Raw genomic sequence first — 21,814 nt, forward strand, 5'->3', positions numbered from 1 at the left:
GCAAAAGAACGGTTTAATCAAAGCATATATGTCTTAAAAGGATGGGTGTCATTTTATAGCACAATCAAGCAACTTCAGTTGCTATAAAAAAAATTCTTAACTGACTTTAAAAAATTACTTTGCATTTTGATGCTTTGAAATTGGGTCTCTGTCTCTTTAAGAAGCTCCTACTCCAACACTCCACCTTCAGCACATATTTAAAGGCTTAATATTTCTCATCAAGCCTATAACAACAGAATCAGGGGCCTAAATACAAATACACCTCTTAGATTTTTATTTCTAAAGAAAAAAAATAATTGAACAATTAAAACGCTACTCTGTGTTCTATCACAAAAAACACAATTACGTTTGCGGTTGCAAAGTGAAAGTAAGTTCAAGGGGTATCAATACTTGTATGAGTACCGTAACAAAGCATTTTGAAGGAGAGAAGACAACCAGCGTCCAATTTCTTTTTCATACTATATTCATCTTAGCCATTTTATTTACTCTCATGACAAAGCAAAATATATCGGTTCATATTCCAAAGGCTGATTTTCCATCATATTAAATAGGAACAGAATAAATATTCACTTCTGAACCCTTTGCCCACACCAACCTACTACATGGCCACACACTGAATAGAAGAGTTCTTATAGAACCAGCTTCAGACACCAGGCCTTTTTTTATACACACAAACACACAGGCAAACAAACCATACACTCTTCCACACATTCCTACACACGGTACTGCAACAATCCTGCAGTTTAGTTAGGGACACACTGCAGCTGTTATGTATAAAGTGACAGAAACAAATGTACTGGGTGGGTTAGCTCTTAATCCATTTCTTTTACACAAAAAGGCTATTCTGTGCATGTAACGGGAAAAAAATAGATTAAAAAAAAATACATCAGGTTACACACCAAGTCAGATGCTATATGAGGAATTTTGAGTTAGCTGGACAAACTGTACACACTGCAGAATAATCTTATTTCCACATCTTCCCAGTCTGTTCTCTGTATGTGGACTGGCAACAGAAACAATGAAGACACTGATTGAAGAGTTTGTCTTAAGAGTGAAAAAGACAACCAGAGACAACAAAGTTAATGTCCAACAAGTCAATATTTTCCTCTCTCAATATTGCACAACGTATGCGGACCAGTCCGAATCCCTGATTATCAAAAGAGCCTGTTTTACTGGAACTGTGGTGACAAATCTTTAAACGGTTTTAATTCAAAGTGACTGCTTTTAATGGATGACTGCTGGATCTCTGTATTGCATTTTAACAGTAGGGCTTAAATTAATACGAGTACAGAATGAATGTATTTCCAAAGTGAATACAAAACTTGTTTAACCCTCTCAAATTTCACACATTTTAAGAAACTTTAAAATGGACTCTTTAGGCTTTGAAATAAAAAAACAACAAAAAAAAAACAATAAAACAAAAAAAAATTCCTTCTTCCATTCTGAGCAGTTGGGATGTTAGCCTTGTATCTCTTCAAGAACCTGATAAGCAGTGCAGCCCTATTTACAGCTCATACTGATTGAACCAAACCTACAAGTGTGTTGTATGGTCAGTTATAAAAAAACAAAAAACAAAAAAAAAGGAAAAAGAAAGGTCACGCATGTCAGACATAAAAGTGTTAGAATCAGACTATTCAACGGTCGCTACAGAAGATCCTAAAGCATAAAAGCTGTTTACTGACAGACTTCTGAAGCCCAATGAAACAAGTAGCAACTAAGATCACAGGAGGAGCTAAATGACTTGCTCAAAACGTAGCATCTAAAAAAATAAAGTTTCTTTTTTTAATTCTCTGGATTTATAGTTTCTTTCCCATTTTGCACACTTTTGGTTCCACCTTTTTTTTTAAACTCAACGGATGTTTTCAAAGAAACTAAGCGGTGAAAGCGATATGTACACGCTAAGCCCACTTGGGTTTGCTCAGTCTCAGCCAGCCGTGAGCAGCAGAGGGTGGGGTCAGTCATGATGCGCTGCGAGGATTGGCTGCCTGCAGATGGGGCAGGTGTTGTTTTCGGAGAGCCAGCGGTCGATGCAGTGGACGTGGAACTCATGGGAGCAGGGCAAGCGCCTCAGCTTGTTGCCTTGAGTGTATTCGTTGATGCACACGCTGCAGGCGCGACCCATCTCTCCTTCGAGACTGGCCTGACCATACGTACGCGTAGATAGATTGTCGATCTGCTCTTTGGTCAGGCCTCGGGGATGCTCGTCGTCTTCGTCGTCGTTGAGTAAAAAGAAGTGTGCCAACCTCAGGATGGGCAAGGTGCCGTTTTCAACCAAGTTGTTGGTGTCTCGGCTGTTTGCCCGTCCATCTATGGAACTAACTACTCCGCCTCCAAATCTGGCCTGCCCAATCTGCTCATCATCGCTCCTCACCTGGCCCTCCAGCCCCGGAACGACCTCATCTGTCCCAACCTGGCCAGGCTCATTCTCATTTAAATGTAAACGACTGCTGCTGCCATTTGTGGCGCCAACGTCAGCGTGGCTGGGCGCAACGCTTTCCGAACTCGCCTCCGTCTCCATGAGCGAGCTGAGCTCCCCAAATCCAGTCATAATCTGACGCAAGATGGAGCGCAGGGCGGTGGAGTTGGGTTCTCCGAGGCCCGTCTCGCTGATGCGCCTCAATGGAATCCGGATGGTGCTGACGTAGGTACGGATCCCGGCTCGCTCCGAGCGGGAGATGGTGCGTCGGAACCCGCCGCTGTCGCTTTCGAACGTGACTGTGTTCTCGGCAACCCGCGCGCGGGATCGAGTTCTGCTGGCGATGCTGTCCCGGTCCCTGTTCTCGCCGGGCCGGATCCTCCTCACCTGCAAGTCCAGCATGATTGTTGGATGGCGTCTGACCGCTGAGCTTCCTGCGCCTGCTGCGGGCGACTCGCTTGCACGCTCCACCGTTTCCACAGCGGACTCCAGCACAGCGTCGGGTTCGGACACAATTCCCCCAGTCTCCATGGATACAGAGGTCGTGACACCACTTGGCTCACTGGCTTGGATTGTAGACCCATTTGGGCTGCTACCAGTTGGTGGGAGGGTGCTGACACTAGGCGTTCTGTTCAAAGGGGATCGACTTCTCCTCGATGTGCGAGAAGAAACTCCGCCCCCTGCCATGGCCCTGCGCGCTCGGCCACGTGATCGAGTCCTGCTGCTGCGTGATTCGTGTCCCGCAGCTTGGGGTTGAGAGTCGCCCTGTGGCGACACCCGAGGACAGTCTAGAGCAGCAGGTGCTTCATTACGTCCGTGCTCTGCCTCTACATTCAGGATCTGATGCTGCAATGGTGCGCTTTGATCAACGGGAGGGCTAGGGACGGTAGGAGAAGGTGCTGATGAGTGCAAAGTAGAAGCCCGCCTCTGGTTGGTGGCTGGGACTATCTCTGCAGGAGGAAGCGTGGCAGAGCTCACGGACAGAGCGGTGGTACTGCTGCGTGTGCGCCGGGTCTCGATCCTTCTTATGGCCGAGCGTGGGGAGGGGTAAGGCGCAGGCCTCGGAGTGGCTGAAGGCCGAGAGCTGGAGAGGGGGGAAGCAGTGCGGGCGGAGGTGATGAGAGGAGTCACCGGGAGTTCTGGGGTATCCACAGAGTTCACAGTTTCAATATGCTCTCCCGGCTCGGGCTGATCGTGGTTGATGTTGATCTCGAGGCTGAAACGAAACTCCCCGCTGTTGGGATTGGTCCGGCTCACAGCCCTCCACGTCTGGTTCCCACTCTGGCCGCTTCGAGTCGCGTTACCGGTGCGCCTGAACGTGTTAAGCCACTCCAGTAACGAATCACCATTAGAAGAATCTGCTCCAGCTTCTGTAGTCCCTATAAATAAAATAATGTAAGCCAGACTTAGTAAGTTAATATGCAACACACTAAATAAGGTACTGTGTCAATAACAGTGTATACACATAAAACAATTACTTATGATGCCAGATGAATGAATAAACTGTATTTTTCTGATTTAATCTTAGCTACAATGTTCTGGGTGCATTTCTTTAAAGCATACAATGCAGCCTAGCATTCGACATGTTTTATTGGGATTTTATGTGGCAAACCAACATCAAGTAGTGTATAATTCTGGAAAAAATACAAAATAAAGAAAAACCCTGAAAAGTATGACCCATTTTTCTATTTAAGCCCCTATAGATTGATGCTCTTAACCCTTGTGCAGATGGGGTCTAGACCCTTGAGTCTGGACCCCATCTAGACTCATGGGGTCTAGATGACTCATTGGGTCATCGAGACCCCATGAATTTCTTACTGTGCGTAGTCCGGTAGGGTCACTCTGACCCCGCGTACGCCGTTACAAGTTTTCTTTGTGTGGTTTAAAGCAGTGGTCCCCACCCTGGGGGTGGGGTGAACCGCCAAATAAGGCGGTGTTGGTGTTCCCGCTGAAGCCTGAATATACCCAATTTGGGGTCGTCTTGGACTTTTTATCGCAGCCTGTGGGGTTTACCCTGTCTGGGAACGAGAATACTGAATGTGACAGGTAGCCAATTGGAAAGCACGGTGACGTAAGAACAGAGGGGAATCCCAAACAGTGGACATATTGACATATCGCGCAACTGAGGTGGATATCGGAGATGATATGTGGAAATGTTTATTATTATATGTAAAGGTCATTATTATATATGTTAATGTTTATTCAGTTAAAAATGTTAACTATGAAAAAACAGTCACCTCCAAATCATAGTGCAGCAAATAGAGTGGCTTCTCCCGTCGTCTTTTATCCACCGCCTTTTCTTTTTGTTCTGTCTTTTATCTCTTAAAATGACTCCACAAACTATCATTTTTTGTTTCTAAATAGTCATCCGTGTTTGGTTATTCTAAATTCCTGTATGCTATGTTGGGGGTTTTGTGGATTTTCTTCTGGAATCGGGATGTTTGTGACTGGAATCGGTTCGTGTGATGTGTTGCTCCTGCCGTGTGGCTGGAGACACGAACCGATCGAACCTGTTGCATTTTTATCAGCTCTGTGGTCACAGAGGTTTGGAGAATCGGCCGACAATTCTTAAATCTTGCCGTCTAAACCAGACTTAAGACTCACAAGCTCTACTCCTCTCCTCTCGACCACTGCCCAAACGATCTCTGACTCTGGTCGCTATGGTAACGTTTACATATCCCTTCAAAATAAGATACAGATGCACCACAAAAACAAACATTTTACTTTCGTGAAAATTTTAACTCACGATAATGACAAACGGGAGCCCTGAGCTTGTTTCTCTGCAACGAGTGCCCGATCTGGGAGTGATAGGAGACAATAGCACCCGAAGTGTTGCTTATATGCACAGCCTGCTTAGTCTCTACGTGGTAAAGCAGTTTGAAGCTTCATTGCCTCATTAGCAGCCGGTCGCCACATGTTACGCAGAGTGGGGTTGTAATGTGGGACTCACCTACCGGTCCGGGATAAATCCATTCTCCTGTCTCTGAACCTTTTCGCCTTCGCAAAGAAACTTTCCAAAGTCATCTGATCTGTTTCTTACTCATTTTGCTGCTTGTGGGCTCAATGTTGGCGCGCAAGTAACTGAGAGAATCCGGTTAAAGGATTTTCAAAATAAAAGATCCTCCAGACTCAAATAATACATAAAACAGAAATATTTCATTATTTCTTGCGCGGCCCGGTACCAATTGGTCCACGGACCGGGGATTGGGGACCACTGGTTTAAAGAACTGACAGTCTGACAGTGGAAACCCCCTACTCCACCGCTCCCTGACCGTGACATTTCCCGCACTCCTTCTGAGCGTCAAACTAAAATTGTGGGAAAGTTAAATAAGATCCAATCAACTGCCTCCAAAAATGTGGAATTGACTTGCCAAAAATGTGGAATTGACTTGCCAAAAATGTGGAATTAGCTTGCCAAAAATGTGGAATTAACTTGCCAAAAATGTGGAATTAACTTGCCAAAGTTACAACCGCAACAAATATTCTATTGTGCACAAGCCAAATTTTGGCTTGATAGAATCCCTTCCCCCCTTCTTACCTGCCCCTCCTCTTCCTCCAGCCCCTCTCTCCTCTCCTGCGCTGCTACTGCTCTGCTGTTCTCCAGAATCAGCAGTCTGCGATCGCTGCTCAGCGTGGGGCTGAGACGACACCCGCTCTTTGGCTCCATCCAGGCGTTGACGGAGCTCCTCTGCAGTCACCTCCCCTATAAAGTATGGCAGGTATGAACATGAAGGCTATTACAGCATAAATTGTACAGAATCTAATATGTCGGAATGCCAGAAGTGTCAAAAATTCCCAAGCAATTCTACTTGATTTCATTTTGGGTCTTTATTTGCTAAATTATTCATACATTCAACATCTTTTGCCAAGACTTAACATTTTGAGAACCAAAAACCTCTTGACCACTTGGGTAAAGGGTTGGGGTTAGAATAAACATACTTAGTCCATTAAGGGTTAATCAAAGTGTATCCTACCAGGAGTGCCCAGCAGATTGCCATCTCTCATCAGGCGGTACTCTTCTTCACTCAGTTCATTAATAAAGTTGTAGTATGCCTCCTCCCGTCGAAGACGCTCAGCCTGCCTCCGCCGTTCACTTCCCCCACCAGGAGGGTCCATCACCACCAAAAATGCTGCAAGGGCAGATGGGTTTGACTCTCATTCACACATGGAATCGCAGCATTACACAAATGGACAAACAGTTCTCTTCAAAAATAATAGTGTGTTGCAAGTACATTAGGAGCATGTATACTCTACTCAGAAAGCAAACTGTGGAAAAAAATATTTAAAATGTACCATTACTTTGTGGAAAAGCCTGCATATTCTCATTTATCGTGCGAGCCAAAAGATCACTAATCATAATATTTAGTTGTACAACCATTCTGAGAACTGCTTCATGTCTCTGTTGTATGGAATTGACCAACATTTGACCAACATCTTGCACCTGTGAGCAGGTATTCCAGCCCAAGCTACTACATTCTTCCACTTCTGTGTTTCACGGTGTTGCCTTGGAAACAGCACGTTTAATGTTTGGTTTGGCACTCCATAATATTTTTCATGTTGGTCTTGTTGGAACTAAGATGCTGGTCCCTTACCCGTTTCAGTGGCATTTCTTTTTTTTTCTCTTGGCAATATCCAAATATATTGAGGTATTCAAGTTGAATACCTCAATGTAGAATAAAGAGGCCTGGCATCATAGTTTGAGAAACATTCCTAAATAATGATGCCAACCAACATATGACAGTCTGGGAGTCATTTAATAAACTGTCTGGTCCAATAGAGGAAGGTTTACTTTATCAGTTTATAAATCCATTTCTCTCAACTGAAACTGTTGAGAGAAATGGAGAGAAACGTGGCACAGCTGAAAAGCTGTGTTACGGTTTCAACACAAACCCTTCAATTACACATGCCATGTTGAGATACACTCTTCTACCAAAAACAGAAATTGCTCCGGTCAGTGATATCAGACTTCCCTTATTTTCAAATGGTGTGATATTCCAGAGTGATGTACAGGAATAAAAATCCTAAAGTTGTTTCAATCTACTGTGGTCAAATAAACAAAAATCATGTTCAAGTAATTATGCATTTACATTGGTGTAAAGCAGGGGTGTCCAAAGTCGGTCCTCGAGGGCCAGCATCCTGCATGTTTTAGTTCTCTTCCTAGTGTTAGTAACAACCTCTTCAGCAAGTCAATGTTCTCCTTAGGTCTTCTAATGAGCCATCATTACCAAATGATTACATCAGAACCAAAACATGCAGGATGCCGGCCCTCGAGGACCGACTTTGGACACCCCTGGTGTAAAGCAATGTTTCTCAACCTTTCTCAGATCCTACTGTGCAGAAAGCCTTGGTGTTTCCCTGCGTTCACACACCTGATTTGAATAAATGGGTGATTAACAGGATTCTGTAGGACTTGATAACCTGCTGAAGAAGTGATGCAATCAATTAGATTAGGTGTAAAGCAACGCAACTGTTTAGCCAAAACACTCTTTCAAGGCTCTACTAAAGGCAATCAACGAAGTCCACACCATCAATACGCCATTAAAAGGTTAGGATTATGTGATGGGTTAGGCTAGGACGTCCGTGCTAACACCCTGAAGGTAAGGGCAATAAAGCTATTCTAATCTGACAAGTGGATAGAGGATGGATATATTAACAAATATAATAACGACGTATTTCTCAAAGGGGAAAACTTATTGTGGTTACAGTAAAATCTGCTGAAAACCCAAGACGACAGCTAATACAGCAGAAAGACTGGCGTTGTCGTTACAGCCAACAACCAATCACCATCCCAGTTTCCATGACTGACACCCCAGGCATCCAATCAGTGCTCTGCAAGGGCGGGTCATTGGAGGCTAAACGGAGTTTTCCTCCATGTAAACGCAGAGCAGCAAAGGAAAGACAAAGAATCCCCTCAGCACTTTTGACTCAGACTAAATAACATGTTTTCACTTGGTGATAAAATTCTGCTACAGACGAAACGCAATAGTTACCTTTGTGGTTGTTTCAAGCTGGCAAAGCGTCATTTAAATGCGCAACGCCTCGGTGTTAACTGAGCCCTAGCGTATTAGCATAGCCAGTGAGTAGCAATCAGTCGACACCACAGCAAACTGCCAGAAAAACTCAACATTACGCTCATGACAAACAATTTTATGAAACAGATGACACATATGAAGCCTGGCACTTGCTTAGATCATACATCAGCAACTGGTGACGGCGATAATTAAGCGATTAAAGTACCTGACAAAGCAGCTGTAATATGGACGGTTCTCTCAGCTCTCTCCTCTCTCAAACCAAGATGGGACCAGTGGTCCAAATTCTAATGCAATCCGGGGGAAAACAACGTCAGTCGTTCGCTAGTTCCTATGAAACGTAACACTCTTTTTGTTTCCTTATAAGCGAGAAAAATATATTTTTCCATCGACATAATGAGATAAAAAATTTAATTGGATCTTTAAGAGATTTAAAAGCACTATTTAATGTTGACCTAATGAGCTACTTTACAGATTTTTCTTTCAAATCAGCCAGACTCACGTGGAATATACTTGTACTAAATCGAAACGGTATGATTTAACAGTTTGAAAGAAAGGAGCCTAGTTGTGAAATGTATGTATTAAATCTTTAGTATCAAAGGGCATGAAAAACATAATTTATAGCCTGGTAAAATAAATATGTGAAATCAAAAATTCCTTCATAGAGGAAATTTGTTTGGTTTTGCTATAATTTCTTATTCATTCAAAATGCAATTTATTCCTCCAATGAGCTTCCAACGGCTTGAAAGATCATTGGACCCAAGCTCACGTATATTATAACCCCTTAAGTAAGAGTGCTACAGAATTTGTTCAAATCAGCTAAATGCTGCTTGTCCACAATAGTGTTTAGTAACATCAGCTGATTATATTTATTCTATAGCCTCTTGTATAATCAACCCAAATACAAATGAAGCAGGGTTTTTTTTTTCAATACGCTTCTTAAAAACATTGAATTAAATGAAATCCAGTACTTGAAATCTACGCATCATTACCCAGCTGTATTTTTATTATCACAATACATATACTTTGGAGAAGAAATGCACTGTTGGGTACTATCTATAAATGTTATTGTCATGTTTTTTTTTCTTTTTACAGTATTTTTCCACAGGACTGTTCTGTATGTAGCTCAGCTGAACTATTCTACCACCTTCCCTGCTTCTACTGCAGAAAAAAAGCCTACCCACAGCATGTTGCTGCCACCACCAATATTCATAGTGGTGATTTTGTTGAAAAAGATGTTGGTTTTCCACTGAATGTCGATTTTACATTTATATCGATTACTATGAAATATACTGAATCTTTTAAACATATCTCTATAAATGATATGTATTGTTAGGACTGGAAAAAGCGTTACCAAAAATTTCAAATAAGTGCTATGACTACTGGAAACAAGATGTACTCGATATATGTAATAAATAATAAAACTAATTGGATTTTTGTTGATAGCTTGAGGTGCATTTCCAATGCAACAATGTGAAAATATAAAAATTGTTTTTGGCATTTAAAAATATGAGCTTATCTGTCCATATTCCCATATTCTTTCTCCACTGCATCAGATGTGTCATTCATGGCCGAGCCTATTTTAGATGCCAGCTCCTTTTTTATTTTTTTCCCATTGTGTTGGAACACGCATTCAAGCTGTAGTATTGACAGATTCTGCATGTTCCAGGGTGTGCCATCTAATAAATATCAGGTTAAAATTAATGCAGGTAATAATGTTTGTGATTATTTGAACAGCATATAAAGCATTTTGTTAGAATCAATGGAGAAGCTGTAAGAAACTGATTCATCTGTGTTTTTATAAGCACCAGTTATCAGAGGACATGGTTAGCTTGAGTGGCTTTTTGCCATGGATAATTTGTGCATAAACACACACTGCTTAATCCTAAAAGCATATCTTACTCCCATCAAGTATACAAGCACCCAATTTTCATGTTTAATATTAAGTCCAGCACAAAGTATGCCCTAACCTTTTAATGTTTTTTGTTTTTTTTTTTACAAATGAAATTCTCCTAATTTACTCCAATGCTCCCCAAAAAATTCAAGTTCAACCAACTACTTTCAGAAGTTACTTGATAACTGTGTTGTAGTTCGACCTGATCATAAATCAAAGTGCACCATTCAAATGTAAAGAAATTGCACAGCTATAAACCTACACCAACATATGATTGTCCACCTTAACTTGGATCAGCTTTCATGGAAAGTAAAACATATTTTGTGAATTTCACAAAATATATATTTCGGGAACAATGCAACTCTTACATGTTGAAAACAAAATAAAAAAAGAGCACACTGCAATAGCATAATAAAGGAAAGTGAAAAGAAGAATCGTTTAGAACTAAAAAGAGCCGACCAAATTATTCGGATCTCTGGGAAAAGCCAAAATTCACACAACCACAACTGCAAGGTCTGCCTTTTACGACGTTTTTCGACACTGCCGTGCGTGAATACGCCGTCGTTACCGAGTGAAGTGCGTCTCTTTGGAGCAGATACCGGCTGAGAGAAACGCAGCAGCAAGACAAAATAACATTTATTCGGGCTCGCTTCTCCCTGGACCAACTCCGTTCACCGCGCATCCCTCCGCCGGAACATTACATTTACCCCGACAGCTCGATGTGGAAGCTGGGTTAAAAGAAGAAAGGGCCACGCTGGGGAAGGCAGCCAGCTGAAATACCGAACCGAGCTCGTTGGAGGAGCACAGTTGCCTCCCAAAACGACGCTTTAATAAAGGAAGGAGTGCTCACACTTCAGGCCAAACAGTGGTGAAAATGGACTATGACTTTAAAGTGAAGCTCACCGGCGAAAGAGAGCGAGTCGAGGACCTGTTTGAGTACGAAGGATGCAAAGTGGGAAGGGGCACCTACGGTCATGTATACAAGGCGAAGAGAAAAGATGGGTGAGTTTGATGAGCTGCAGGCCTCCAGCCAGGCAGCCAGCACCCCTCCCTGCCTCCTTCTCCCAAATACATTTAAATGACTCCTTGTTTTTCTCCCCTTCAAGAGGGCCTGGCTTACTGCTGCATATTCATGCAGACAATATGGAGATATGTGAACTGACTTACTATTGTGACAGGGCCTCTCCTTTCTCTTGTATGGTATGCTTTTGTTTTTAATAATATATATTATTTGATTTATGATAGTGAAGGCGCTCATTGGTCGGATTTGGCAGGTGCATATAGGCTGATGACGTTTATCTATGTATGTTACTACAGTTATTTTCTCTGCACATGAATTAGTGTGAGGTTCTGACACAATGATTACTTGAGTAAAAATATCACGGTGTTAAAAAGTTGCCCTTTGGTGATCACTTCATTTTTCTGCTTTTACACAGAAAAATACCTGAAACTAAGATTGCTATATATATATATATATATATATATATATATTTAATTACCATTAGTCCCTAGCATGTCTAACAAATATGTATAGATTTTTTTTTTATGAACCCCTGAAATAACTGCTTTACCGATTAAAGCGTTTCCTTTTTTTTTAGTTTTTTATATATTTTCTTATGTAAATTAGGGGGTGGGTTCTATAGGCATTAGAGAGTCTAAAATTCTCTTTTGTGCAAAATTGTTTGTAAATAAACATTTTGGATTAAAAAAAAAATTGTTTACCCTTTTCAATACATACATGGGAAGAAATGCATATTTTGCCAGGAAGTTTTTTTTATTATTTTTATTGCAGCTACACTTTATTGTTTTGTTTTTTTGTTGTTCTTTTTTTTTTTTTTGCAAGATTGTTAATTCTCTTTCTTTTTACATTTCCCATCCCACATTTGCAAATTGGTGGATTTGCTCCACAATAAAAAATGTTTTCATCTAGAGGGAAAGCGGTTAAACATGGCACTTTGGTCACTATTCCTCACCCAGAAATTAAGAGGGAATACAATTCAAATGCTTGATATGCTGGTAATAAAATCACTTAGATTTGGCGGCACAAAGTATGACAACAAGACACTGCTTTATTTCATAAAAGTACATCGAGTACTTGAAAGGGGGGGGGTGAGGCATAGATGCATTTTGTCCAAATTACGCAGACTGGCCAAATTGTACCCACACAACCAAAGTTATGCAACAATAAAACGCACTATAAACATCCATGGACCCACAAAACAGCAATAATGTTTAAAATGATCTTATTGTTTTCAGTTGAAACAGAAAAGCGTCAATTATCCCAATTTCTACAAAAATGAAATTTTGATTCCTGCAGTGACAATATCAATAACCACTGATGATTCTTTTAGTTAATATAGCTAGACAGAAGCAAACATGTAACGCAAACACACCTGCTAAATTTAGCAGTAGATTTAATTGTTTATTGTGCAGAATTATTCCGTTTTTGAGGAACGCTGGTATAATCAGCTGATATTAGGATTCTGCAACATTTATGATCCAAAGAATCATGTTTTTGGATCCAAGTTTGTCACAAGCCACTAAAACTGCTCCTCTCTTAATATAGTAAAATATTGTTTTGAGCGGATACACGCATTTCTCTCCAGTTACGTGAATGATCATTTCATACATAATGTATGCCTAAAACTCTGCTAGATTTATAACAGGTGTTCAAAATTCCCCAAAACTCGGCTTCAGTGTATGTGAATGTTTTCAGCCTTGGTTGTGTTTAACTGGAAAACCCCTTTGGTTTTTCTCTTTCTGTTTGGGCTTTTTTTTTTTTTGTGCTATTTTTATTTGTGTGTGTGTGAGAAACCATAATACAACATTCCACCCCACAATATTGTCACAGAGGCTGCCTTTGTGTTTAGTTCTGAGGATTCTGGAAATGTAAATATTGTGCTAATTAGCCGATTTGTTTTCTCCATGATTTTACACTTGCAATACATTTGCATACATCTGTAACAGAAACTAAACCTGAGATCAGAACGTCAACACAAGTTGCACTTCTTGGGCCTTTCTAAATATTGTGACATTATGCTGTGTTACTCTTTCAGTTTAGTGAATTTAATTTATTTTTTTTTATGTGACGGACTGACGGAAAATGGTGCATTATAAAGTGGATGCTTTGCGTCACTTTAATGTCAACATTTCTAGCAAGTTATAATCTGGAAAGTGTGGCTGGCATTCAAATCTACTAAAAAAAATAATGTTTTTTTAAGAAAACCAGCCCACAGCATGATTCTGCCATCAACATGTCTCACTGTGGGAATGGTGTGAGACTAAATAACTACACACCACTTAATGCGCATAAAGACCAATTAAAGCAAATTAACCTCTGTGCTCCAACTTTCTGCCTTACAGTCATTTTATAATTGAACCCACCAATTGTTGGGGGAAATCTAGAATAAATCTAAGCGCATATTTTCCAAATGTCTCCTGCTGTTTGCAATCAGTTTCTTTTGAGCAGACCGTAGCTGGAAGGAGCCCCATGCAGGAGCCATTATCACAGCCTGGACTGTGGCACCAACAGGAACCACTAAATAAAGCTCAAAAGTGTTTAAAGATGTCGAAGTTGCCACTGTTTATGAAGTAAATCTGCTGCTTTTAGACTGACTGTGGAAAAGTCAGAATTTGGGTTTATGAGAGGATTTGGGCCGACGGGGAGGCAGGGAGCTTTAACCAATTCGTTCACGTATGAGAAAGCCCTCCTGCTCTGTTTGTGCCGCACTAGCTGCCAGGCAGAGCCTGTGTCCTCTCCCGTTCTTATTGTTTAAATTCTCAGAGGTGAGCTTGATTACACAGATCTGGAGGTAATGCAACTTGGCCTCTTCTCCCCAGTTCCCGTGCCAGCTGCTGCCAGGCGGCCCCGTCCTTCATCTCTGTTTGCGTATGGGTCCCTCTCTGGGGGCCGGCGGTCTGGCCTGGTGTTGATGCTGCTCTGCCTCTTTCTCTCTCTGTGTTTGTAGGAAGGACGATAAGGACTACGCCCTCAAGCAGATTGAAGGCACTGGTATCTCCATGTCGGCCTGCAGAGAGATTGCAGTAAGGGTCGCTTCTGGTTTTCCTTTCGGGCTGTGAGGAGCGGCTCACGCAACTCTTCACTGCTGCAGCAAAATAATCACCTGTGATTAACAAAAACAGTTGAAAATGGGCAATTAAAACATTACTCGTCTGCTGTATGTTGTTTTTAAGCTACCATTTTCCACAGTCATTCATTGAAATAATTATCAAAGAACTTACTGTCATTGTCACGCACTTTTCCGAGGTTGCTAAGATATTCCTCTGATTGGGTTTTTGTGCTGCAGCTGCTGCGGGAGCTGAAGCACCCTAACGTGATCTCGCTGCAGAAGGTTTTCCTGTCGCACGCTGACCGTAAAGTGTGGCTGCTGTTTGACTACGCAGAACACGATCTCTGGGTAAAAAATGCAAACATTCATAAAGCAGCATGTTGTGTGCTGCGTTGTGTGAACTGTATTTTCTAGCCTTCATTCTGTTCTGACATTCTGTTGTTGGAAAATCTCAGAAATGTTGGTAAATGTTGTGATGACTTTCGGTTTGTGATGTATGATACTTTTCTTGTTTCCTGTCTTTGTCATCTGGGTTTCCATCACTCTGTGACCTTGAGCATTGTGAGCAATATCATTTGTGTCCAGTGTGAGCATCTTGCACTGTGAGACTCTGTCCAAAGGACTAAATATTAGGTTAAGATGTAAATTCAGCTTCACACACATTGGAGTTTATCAGCCAACAATCGATGCCCTCCAGTTACACTCACTGTAATAATGATGTATCGGCAATATATTATGCAGCCTTATAGTGTATTATATCCATCTTCTGTCATTTCCTTTTCCTTTCTTCGACCATCCCTTCATACCTTCTCTTCTTCCATTGCCCATTCTTTCTCTCGCTCCTTCTCTCCTTTTCTTTTTCTTAATTTCTCCTTTTGCTTCTGTCTCCCTTCTGTCCTTCATTCTTTCTTCTTACTTTTATGCGTTTGTATTTCTATCTATCCTTACTCCCCTTCTCCTTCTTAATTTATTTACATCCTTCTTTTTTTCCCCTATATTCGTCTGCCCCCTCTTCTTTCTTTTTAGCTTTATCTTCCCTTCCATTATTCCTTATTTTCATTTTTCCTTTTTCTCGATCATTACTTTTTTCTTTCCTTCCTTTATTTTTCAGTTTCCTGATCCTTTTTGTCTTCTAACCCTCATTCCTTCCTACTTTTCTTCTTTGTTCTTTTCTTACTGCTCTTTTGTTTTACTTGCCTCTTTCATCATCCTGTCATTCCTTCATTTCCCCTGCTTTTCTCCTTCTTTTTTCCATAGCTTGTTTCTTTACTTTTCCTGTCTTCCTTTCTCCATTCCTCCCTTGTTTTCCTTTTTCATTCCTTCTCATTCCATTTATCTTCCCCCATACCTCCTTTCCAAATTTTTCTCTTTCTTCTCGTCTTTCCTTTCTTCCATCTTCCTTATTGCAGGGTTTACAGTTAGAGGTAGACCTCAGTAGAAATACCTGCAGTGAACTCTTAATGGCTTTGGCATTTTAAAAATGAACTCTCTCAATTTGATTCTGGAAAAGTACAGAGCTGGAACACAAAGAATGTGTAGAAACCATGTTTCTCGCTCTCCTTTCTTTTTCTTTTTTTTTGCATTTAAATAAACATTCTCAGCTGCAGCGTTTCACCGATTTTCCAATCAATACACATAACTGAATGAATGTTAAGTGCCAAACCTCAGCGAAACACGCGCACACAGAAACCAAGATGTTCTCCACATTTGGTAGTTAAACCTCCGCTGCATTACAGACTGCAGCTACAACTGGCAGACTATCAGAGCTGAATTAAATACCTCTTTCTGCCACATATCCGCAACATTTACAATGCCCTTTGAAACAATTGGAAACACATGGCACGCATATCAGCCCTGCCCATCTTCCCTGTAGCTAGCTTAATGTTTATAATTTAGTATGAAAGGTTTCATGCATTTAAACCCAAATGCCAACGCAGGTTACATCAACTATTATCTTGTCTTCCCTCAGCACATCATTAAGTTTCACAGAGCCTCCAAGGCCAACAAGAAGCCGCTTCAGCTTCCGAGAGGAATGGTCAAGTCCTTGCTCTACCAGATTCTGGACGGCATCCATTACCTCCACACTAACTGGGTGCTTCACAGAGACCTGGTAAGACGGCTGGCTGTTTAGGTCAATCAATTAATTATTACATCTTTAGAGTTGAAAGTGTTCACTTATTTACATAATTGGATACTAAGCTTGAGGTTTTTTTTTATAACTCTCTGATGATGATGATGATGATAACGTTGCAGCTAAAATTTATTTTAGGGATTGATTAATTTTTTATTATGACAATCAATTTAATCAGAAAAAAATTCTCACATTCCGCCGATTTTTCATTTAACCTTTTTTATACAATATTAGAAATTATTTAAATATGACAAAACTATGCCATTTGAAGAGTTTTGGGTAATGCATATTGACAGACAAAGGTGTTTTTATCTTGAATGTACAATTTATATATACATTTTCTACAGTTTTGGCACAATTACTGCTATAACTGTGTTGTCTTGAGTCTGTGTGCTACAGTTGGCGATTAATTGATTACTACAGTAGTTGACGATCATTTCAATAATAGATTTGTCACAGTTAATTCAATTAATCATCCCCTGATAGCAAATCACATAAAAAATCTCAAACATTTTTTCCACTAGAGGGCAGCAACAAACAATACTAAATATTGAACTTCCTCAACTAAACCAAACAAAAGTTGGAATGTTGTTTTAATGTTTGTCTCGTCGCCGTCAGAAACCAGCCAACATTTTAGTGATGGGAGAAGGGCCAGAGAGGGGAAGAGTAAAGATCGGTACGTATGGCCTCAAAATGTTTACATCCCGCTTATCGTTTCAGCTGTCTTCACCTTCATCAACTAATTTATTTCTTTTTGCAGCGGACATGGGGTTCGCCCGTCTCTTCAATTCACCGCTGAAGCCTTTAGCTGACCTCGACCCCGTGGTGGTCACCTTCTGGTACAGAGCGCCTGAACTGCTGCTGGGAGCTCGGCACTACACCAAAGCCATCGGTGAGGCGTCATGCTCCCCTTCTCTTGTACGCGTTGCGACCGGTCGTATGGTGGAAAACTCTGAGTGAGTGTCTGCTCTGCTTTCCCTCCAGACATCTGGGCGATTGGCTGCATTTTTGCGGAGCTGCTTACATCTGAGCCCATATTCCACTGTCGTCAGGAAGATATCAAGACCAGCAACCCTTACCACCATGACCAGCTGGACCGAATCTTTAACGTTATGGGCTTCCCTGCTGGTGAGACTCCTCAGAAGAAAATATTCCAGAGGAAATGACTATTTCTTTTAATCATGTTATTATGCCTTTATTCTACCTGCTTTGTTGTCTTTTGTTTTGTTTTTTTTTATCTGGGAAGAGATGTGATTAAGAAGATAGCATTTTCCATTCCTGGCTAAGGCTCGTTATTTCCTTAGGCTTTACTTGCTCTGTTTGGATTAATGTGGTCTGCGGGCTCTGAGAGTCGGTCCACAGTCTCTACACATGATGCCAAGTCACAAACAGAAACATTTGCTGGCAGGGATGCATTTGGACCGATATTTTTCAGTTCACCTACCCCGCCCATTTGTTATCATTGCTGCTCTTTTTATTTAATACACCAGTTTGTATAAAAGTTACTTCTTGAGTCTTCATTAAAATGTGACCCCTGTTTTAATGTTGCTTGTAAATTGAGTGGGGGTTTAACTTTAGTGTTGTTACAGTCTGGGAAAAGATGGGATTTGATTTTGGGGGAAAAATACTAGATTTGTGTTTTCACACTTATTCGTGTTCCCTAAAAGTTATTTCCACCCATCCATTCATTTTCATATTTAAAACCCCTGAATATCTTCGGTATGCTCCAGGATGTCAGAATACCTGACATGTCAAAACATGAAATTTGATATGAACAATGTGTTGGAATCCTCTCACTTAAAAAAGCTAATTGGTGTTAAATCATTAAACGTAGCTTGTCAATGTTTTGAAATTGAAATTTATTCAAACGTTTTCAAATGTTTTCTTATTTTTTTTTGTCTGAAAAAAAAAGTTAATTTGTTCCATATCCTGCAGTCTAAACAATGTTTATTAGAGTAAAGATGTGACAAAGTGCAACCTTGCTTTTTTGTTGTTTAACAGATAAAGACTGGGAGGACATTAAAAAGATGCCAGAGCACTCCACACTGATGAAAGACTTTAGGAGGAACACGTGAGTTTGCAAAAAAAAAAGAAAACAAACCTCTGTCTCAATTTCTGAAATCTAAGATCTAAAACAAAACCAGATCAAAGCAAACATGTTTCTGCTGGGAAAAAGGCATTTGGAGTTGCACATGTTTAAATATCTGTGTAAATGTGGTAAGTTGACATAAGGAATTGTTCATTTATGTTGCATCATTTCTTTCATAGATACACAAACTGCAGCCTTATAAAGTACATGGAAAAACATAAAGTTAAACCAGACAGTAAAGCATTCCACTTGGTGAGTTTTATTAACAAATCTGTCCAGTATAATTTATCTGCTTGTTTCACACTAACGCCTATCTTTTCTTGACAGCTGCAAAAACTGTTGACCATGGACCCCATCCGTAGAATCACTTCTGAACAGGCGATGCAGGACCCCTACTTTTTAGAAGAACCTCTACCAACCTCTGAGTGAGCTACTGGAGCACACACATCCACTTTATCGGCCACTTAATAGTGGCATAGATGCAGAGACTTGAATGCGTCTCCTGGCTAATTAGATCTCGCTCATGGAAATGAGCATATAAAGGTGACCAGTTTTCTTTGGCTTTTTCTTCTAGTGTGTTTGCAGGCTGTCAGATTCCTTATCCCAAGAGGGAGTTCCTGACAGAGGAGGAGCCAGAGGACAAAGGAGACAAAGTAATATCCATTTGCTGTAGTGCCCTCTACCATTCAGTTTACAGGGCCTTAGAAAATACCCAGACCGCTTGTATTTTCTTTTTTTTTTTCAAATTATCACAAACTTTTATGCATTTCATTGGAATTTTATCAGGCTGGGGAGGCAGAGTCTTAGTCAGAGAAGCAGACAAGAGGCCTATATTAACTCTGAAGGAGCTGCAGAAACCCTCCAGTTAGGCAAAGACCCTAAACATACAGCCAGAGTTGCTATACAATGGTTTAGAGCAAAGCATTTCCATGTTTTAATATGTCCTAATCAAAGTTCAGAGTTAAATCTGTGGCCATCCAGGGGAGACTGGACTGAGACACAACTCAAACTGCAGCCCTATGTGGGTTTATGAAGACTGCAGATGTTTAAATGCAAATGCAGGCCACACTTTTAGTTTAGTCTCAAAACATGTGGACATGAAAAAAGAACACGCATCATTTTCCTTCCACTTCACAACTATGCGCTACTTTGTTTTGATCAATACCATAAAATCCCAATGAAATGCATTTACACTGAAATGTAACATGATCTGAAAACGTTTAAAGTTTTGTCACTCAAGTTTTCATCGACAGCCAGCTTCACACTTAGAAAATATTGTTTTGCGTTTTGTAGAAAAACCAGCAGCAGCAACAGGGAAACAACCACACAAATGGGGCAGGCCACACCGGTAACCCTGACAACAGCCACGCCCAGGGCCCGCCACTAAAGAAAGTGCGGGTTGTCCCACCCACCACTACCTCAGGTGGCCTCTTAATATCCTCAGACTACCAGGTGAGTGCTTCTGTCCTGACATCACCATGACGACGCTCGGTTTCCCAAACCGATATTTCAGATAGAACATGTAGGACATCTCTAGTCATAAAGACTTTGCCCCCCTCACTCCCAAATAACAGCTTTCTTCTTTTCTCACTTTGCTGCTTTAAGGAATATAATAGCTCTGGTCTCTGTTTTCAATACAAAAAAATAATAAATGACACAAGTTGCTGTGTGACAAAAAGAAACCTCACTAATGTCAGAAAGTTTCTAATTTGATGTAAATTGTGTTTACAAAGACATTTGGCTAAACCAAACCTTGCTTTATATTCATTTTCTTTGTACCCCACAGCGTTCGAATCCACATGCTGCCTACCAGAACCCTGGACCAAGCACATCACTGCCCCAAAGCAGCATGGGATACTCCTCTACCTCCCAACAGCCACCCCAGTACTCCCACCAGACCCACCGCTACTGAAACGCCCCTCCTTGCACATAAACACATGTACTTCTAGAACACGTACACACACAGCTCTCGCCACGCCCACCTGAATGAATGTACTGAGGGATGTGAGGAGACCTTCCCCATCAACCAGTCAACTAATCAACCCTACAGAGGGCGCTATATCTGCAGCCGTCTGTCAACAAACTACTTTTTCCAGACAACAACCATAAAACGAATCCAGTATTAGAAACACAGCATAGAGCCTGAGTTGTCAAACAAAAAGCAGAAGGCCAAAAATAAAAGGAAATGTGATTGAATCCAACCCGTTTCTGCTACTCAGACGTAATAAAAACCGGCCAAGAGTCTCTTGTGTCATCTCCTCCCTCCTCTGCGACTGACCCTCTCCCAGCCAGTGCACCCCCTTTCCTGTCAAAGCTTGGATGAACCTGAAAGCTGCTATGTGACTGCCGGCCATGACAGATTCCCAGCCTTTTCCTCATTTCCGTGTTTCCGTTCATGTGGCTGGAATGAGCTGCTGGGAAGCATGGTGGGTGGATGCGGATCTCCTGCATCTGTTGAGTTTTTTTTTTGTTTTTTTTATTTCCAAAGGAGGACAAAGAAAACAAGATTTTAGTAGTTTATAATTTAATCTGTTGTCATGGTTATGTTTTCATGGCAAGAGCGGCTTGTCTGAGCCAAGCACTCGGCCTCTCGCTGTGGGTTAAAGCCTTGGAGTACATGACGACAAAATCAACCAGTGGCATAGAGGAAGGCCGATTGAACATGCATTGTACTGTAATGTACTGAAATATTTTACATGAAACGAATATCCTGACAATAAAAGTGGAAACATTAAGTTTGGTGATCATTTTTAAGCATGTGTGGAAAAACATTATGTCCAAAGATCAGACACAAGAAGAGAACACTTGGATTTTGTCTTTGCTTTAAAACAAATCTTATTCTGAAAAGCAGGAAAGTTACTTCATCTTTGGTATAAATTAAGGATTTATCATTCTTTAGCGTAAAGTACTTCCAGTGAAAATATATATAAAATGTTAATTCTCATTTGACCTCCAAATGACAAGAGTGTCAGCAGATTAGAACAATGAAGCTTGTGTACAAACAAGAGGCCCTAAATTTTAGACGTCGATTTATGTTTAAACATGTTTGTTCTTCAGTCCCTGAAGTGACTTGCAGTTAGAGTAGTCAGAAATTTTACTCAAAGAATAGAGATACTTGATGCTAATATTACTCGAGTATAGAGTAAAATTACTCCTACTTGTACAGTTTCCCCCTCCCCCCCAAA

General features: G+C 41.0%; 2 protein-coding genes across 6 annotated transcripts; one reads left to right on the top strand and one right to left on the bottom strand.

Moving 5' to 3' along the window:
• Positions 1-445: 445 nt before the first annotated feature.
• On the bottom strand, positions 446-8,788 carry rnf6 (ring finger protein (C3H2C3 type) 6). Of its 4 annotated transcripts, XM_008396300.1 has the most exons (6): positions 8,654-8,748; positions 8,407-8,523; positions 7,786-7,837; positions 6,391-6,546; positions 5,955-6,119; positions 446-3,795 (listed from the first exon to the last, which is right to left on the bottom strand). In XM_008396300.1, exons 2-6 carry the CDS (start codon positions 8,437-8,439, stop codon positions 1,955-1,957), a joined length of 2,247 nt encoding a protein of 748 aa, XP_008394522.1. In that variant the 5' UTR covers positions 8,440-8,523; positions 8,654-8,748; the 3' UTR covers positions 446-1,954. The 4 variants fall into 4 exon arrangements, with proteins under 4 accessions (XP_008394522.1, XP_008394525.1, XP_081457533.1 ...); XM_008396303.1 differs by lacking the exon at positions 7,786-7,837; XM_081601407.1 differs by lacking the exon at positions 8,407-8,523 and having other exon boundaries at positions 8,654-8,728.
• cdk8 (cyclin dependent kinase 8) lies at positions 7,865-21,364 on the top strand. 2 transcript variants are annotated; one of them, XM_008396307.3, is made up of 13 exons: positions 7,865-8,013; positions 14,308-14,383; positions 14,647-14,757; positions 16,379-16,519; positions 17,159-17,216; positions 17,301-17,432; positions 17,525-17,668; positions 18,542-18,611; positions 18,809-18,881; positions 18,957-19,054; positions 19,204-19,282; positions 19,923-20,081; positions 20,416-21,364. In XM_008396307.3, exons 2-13 carry the CDS (start codon positions 14,360-14,362, stop codon positions 20,539-20,541), a joined length of 1,215 nt encoding a protein of 404 aa, XP_008394529.1. In that variant the 5' UTR covers positions 7,865-8,013; positions 14,308-14,359; the 3' UTR covers positions 20,542-21,364. The 2 variants fall into 2 exon arrangements, with proteins under 2 accessions (XP_008394529.1, XP_008394528.1); XM_008396306.3 differs by lacking the exon at positions 7,865-8,013 and adding an exon at positions 10,805-11,341.
• The last annotated feature ends 450 nt before the right edge of the window (positions 21,365-21,814 follow it).

Source organism: Poecilia reticulata, chromosome 20 (genome assembly GCF_904066995.2).
Source record: "Poecilia reticulata chromosome 20, P_reticulata-male-v2, whole genome shotgun sequence".
NCBI classification, from domain to species: Eukaryota; Metazoa; Chordata; class Actinopteri; order Cyprinodontiformes; family Poeciliidae; genus Poecilia; species Poecilia reticulata.

Excerpts from the sequence above, each read along its gene's own strand:
- rnf6 (XM_008396300.1), bottom strand. The coding sequence starts at position 8,439 with ATGACGCTTTGCCAGCTTGAAACAACCACAAAG. Across the intron at positions 6,120-6,390 it reads CAATCTGCTGGGCACTCCTG|GGGAGGTGACTGCAGAGGAG; the intron begins GTAGGATACACT and ends CATACTTTATAG. Across the intron at positions 3,796-5,954 it reads TGGAGGAAGAGGAGGGGCAG|GGACTACAGAAGCTGGAGCA; the intron begins GTAAGAAGGGGG and ends TTTTATTTATAG.
- cdk8 (XM_008396306.3), top strand. The coding sequence starts at position 11,214 with ATGGACTATGACTTTAAAGTGAAGCTCACCGGCGAAAGAGAGCGAGTC. Across the intron at positions 11,342-14,307 it reads AAGGCGAAGAGAAAAGATGG|GAAGGACGATAAGGACTACG; the intron begins GTGAGTTTGATG and ends CTGTGTTTGTAG. Across the intron at positions 14,384-14,646 it reads CGGCCTGCAGAGAGATTGCA|CTGCTGCGGGAGCTGAAGCA; the intron begins GTAAGGGTCGCT and ends TTTGTGCTGCAG.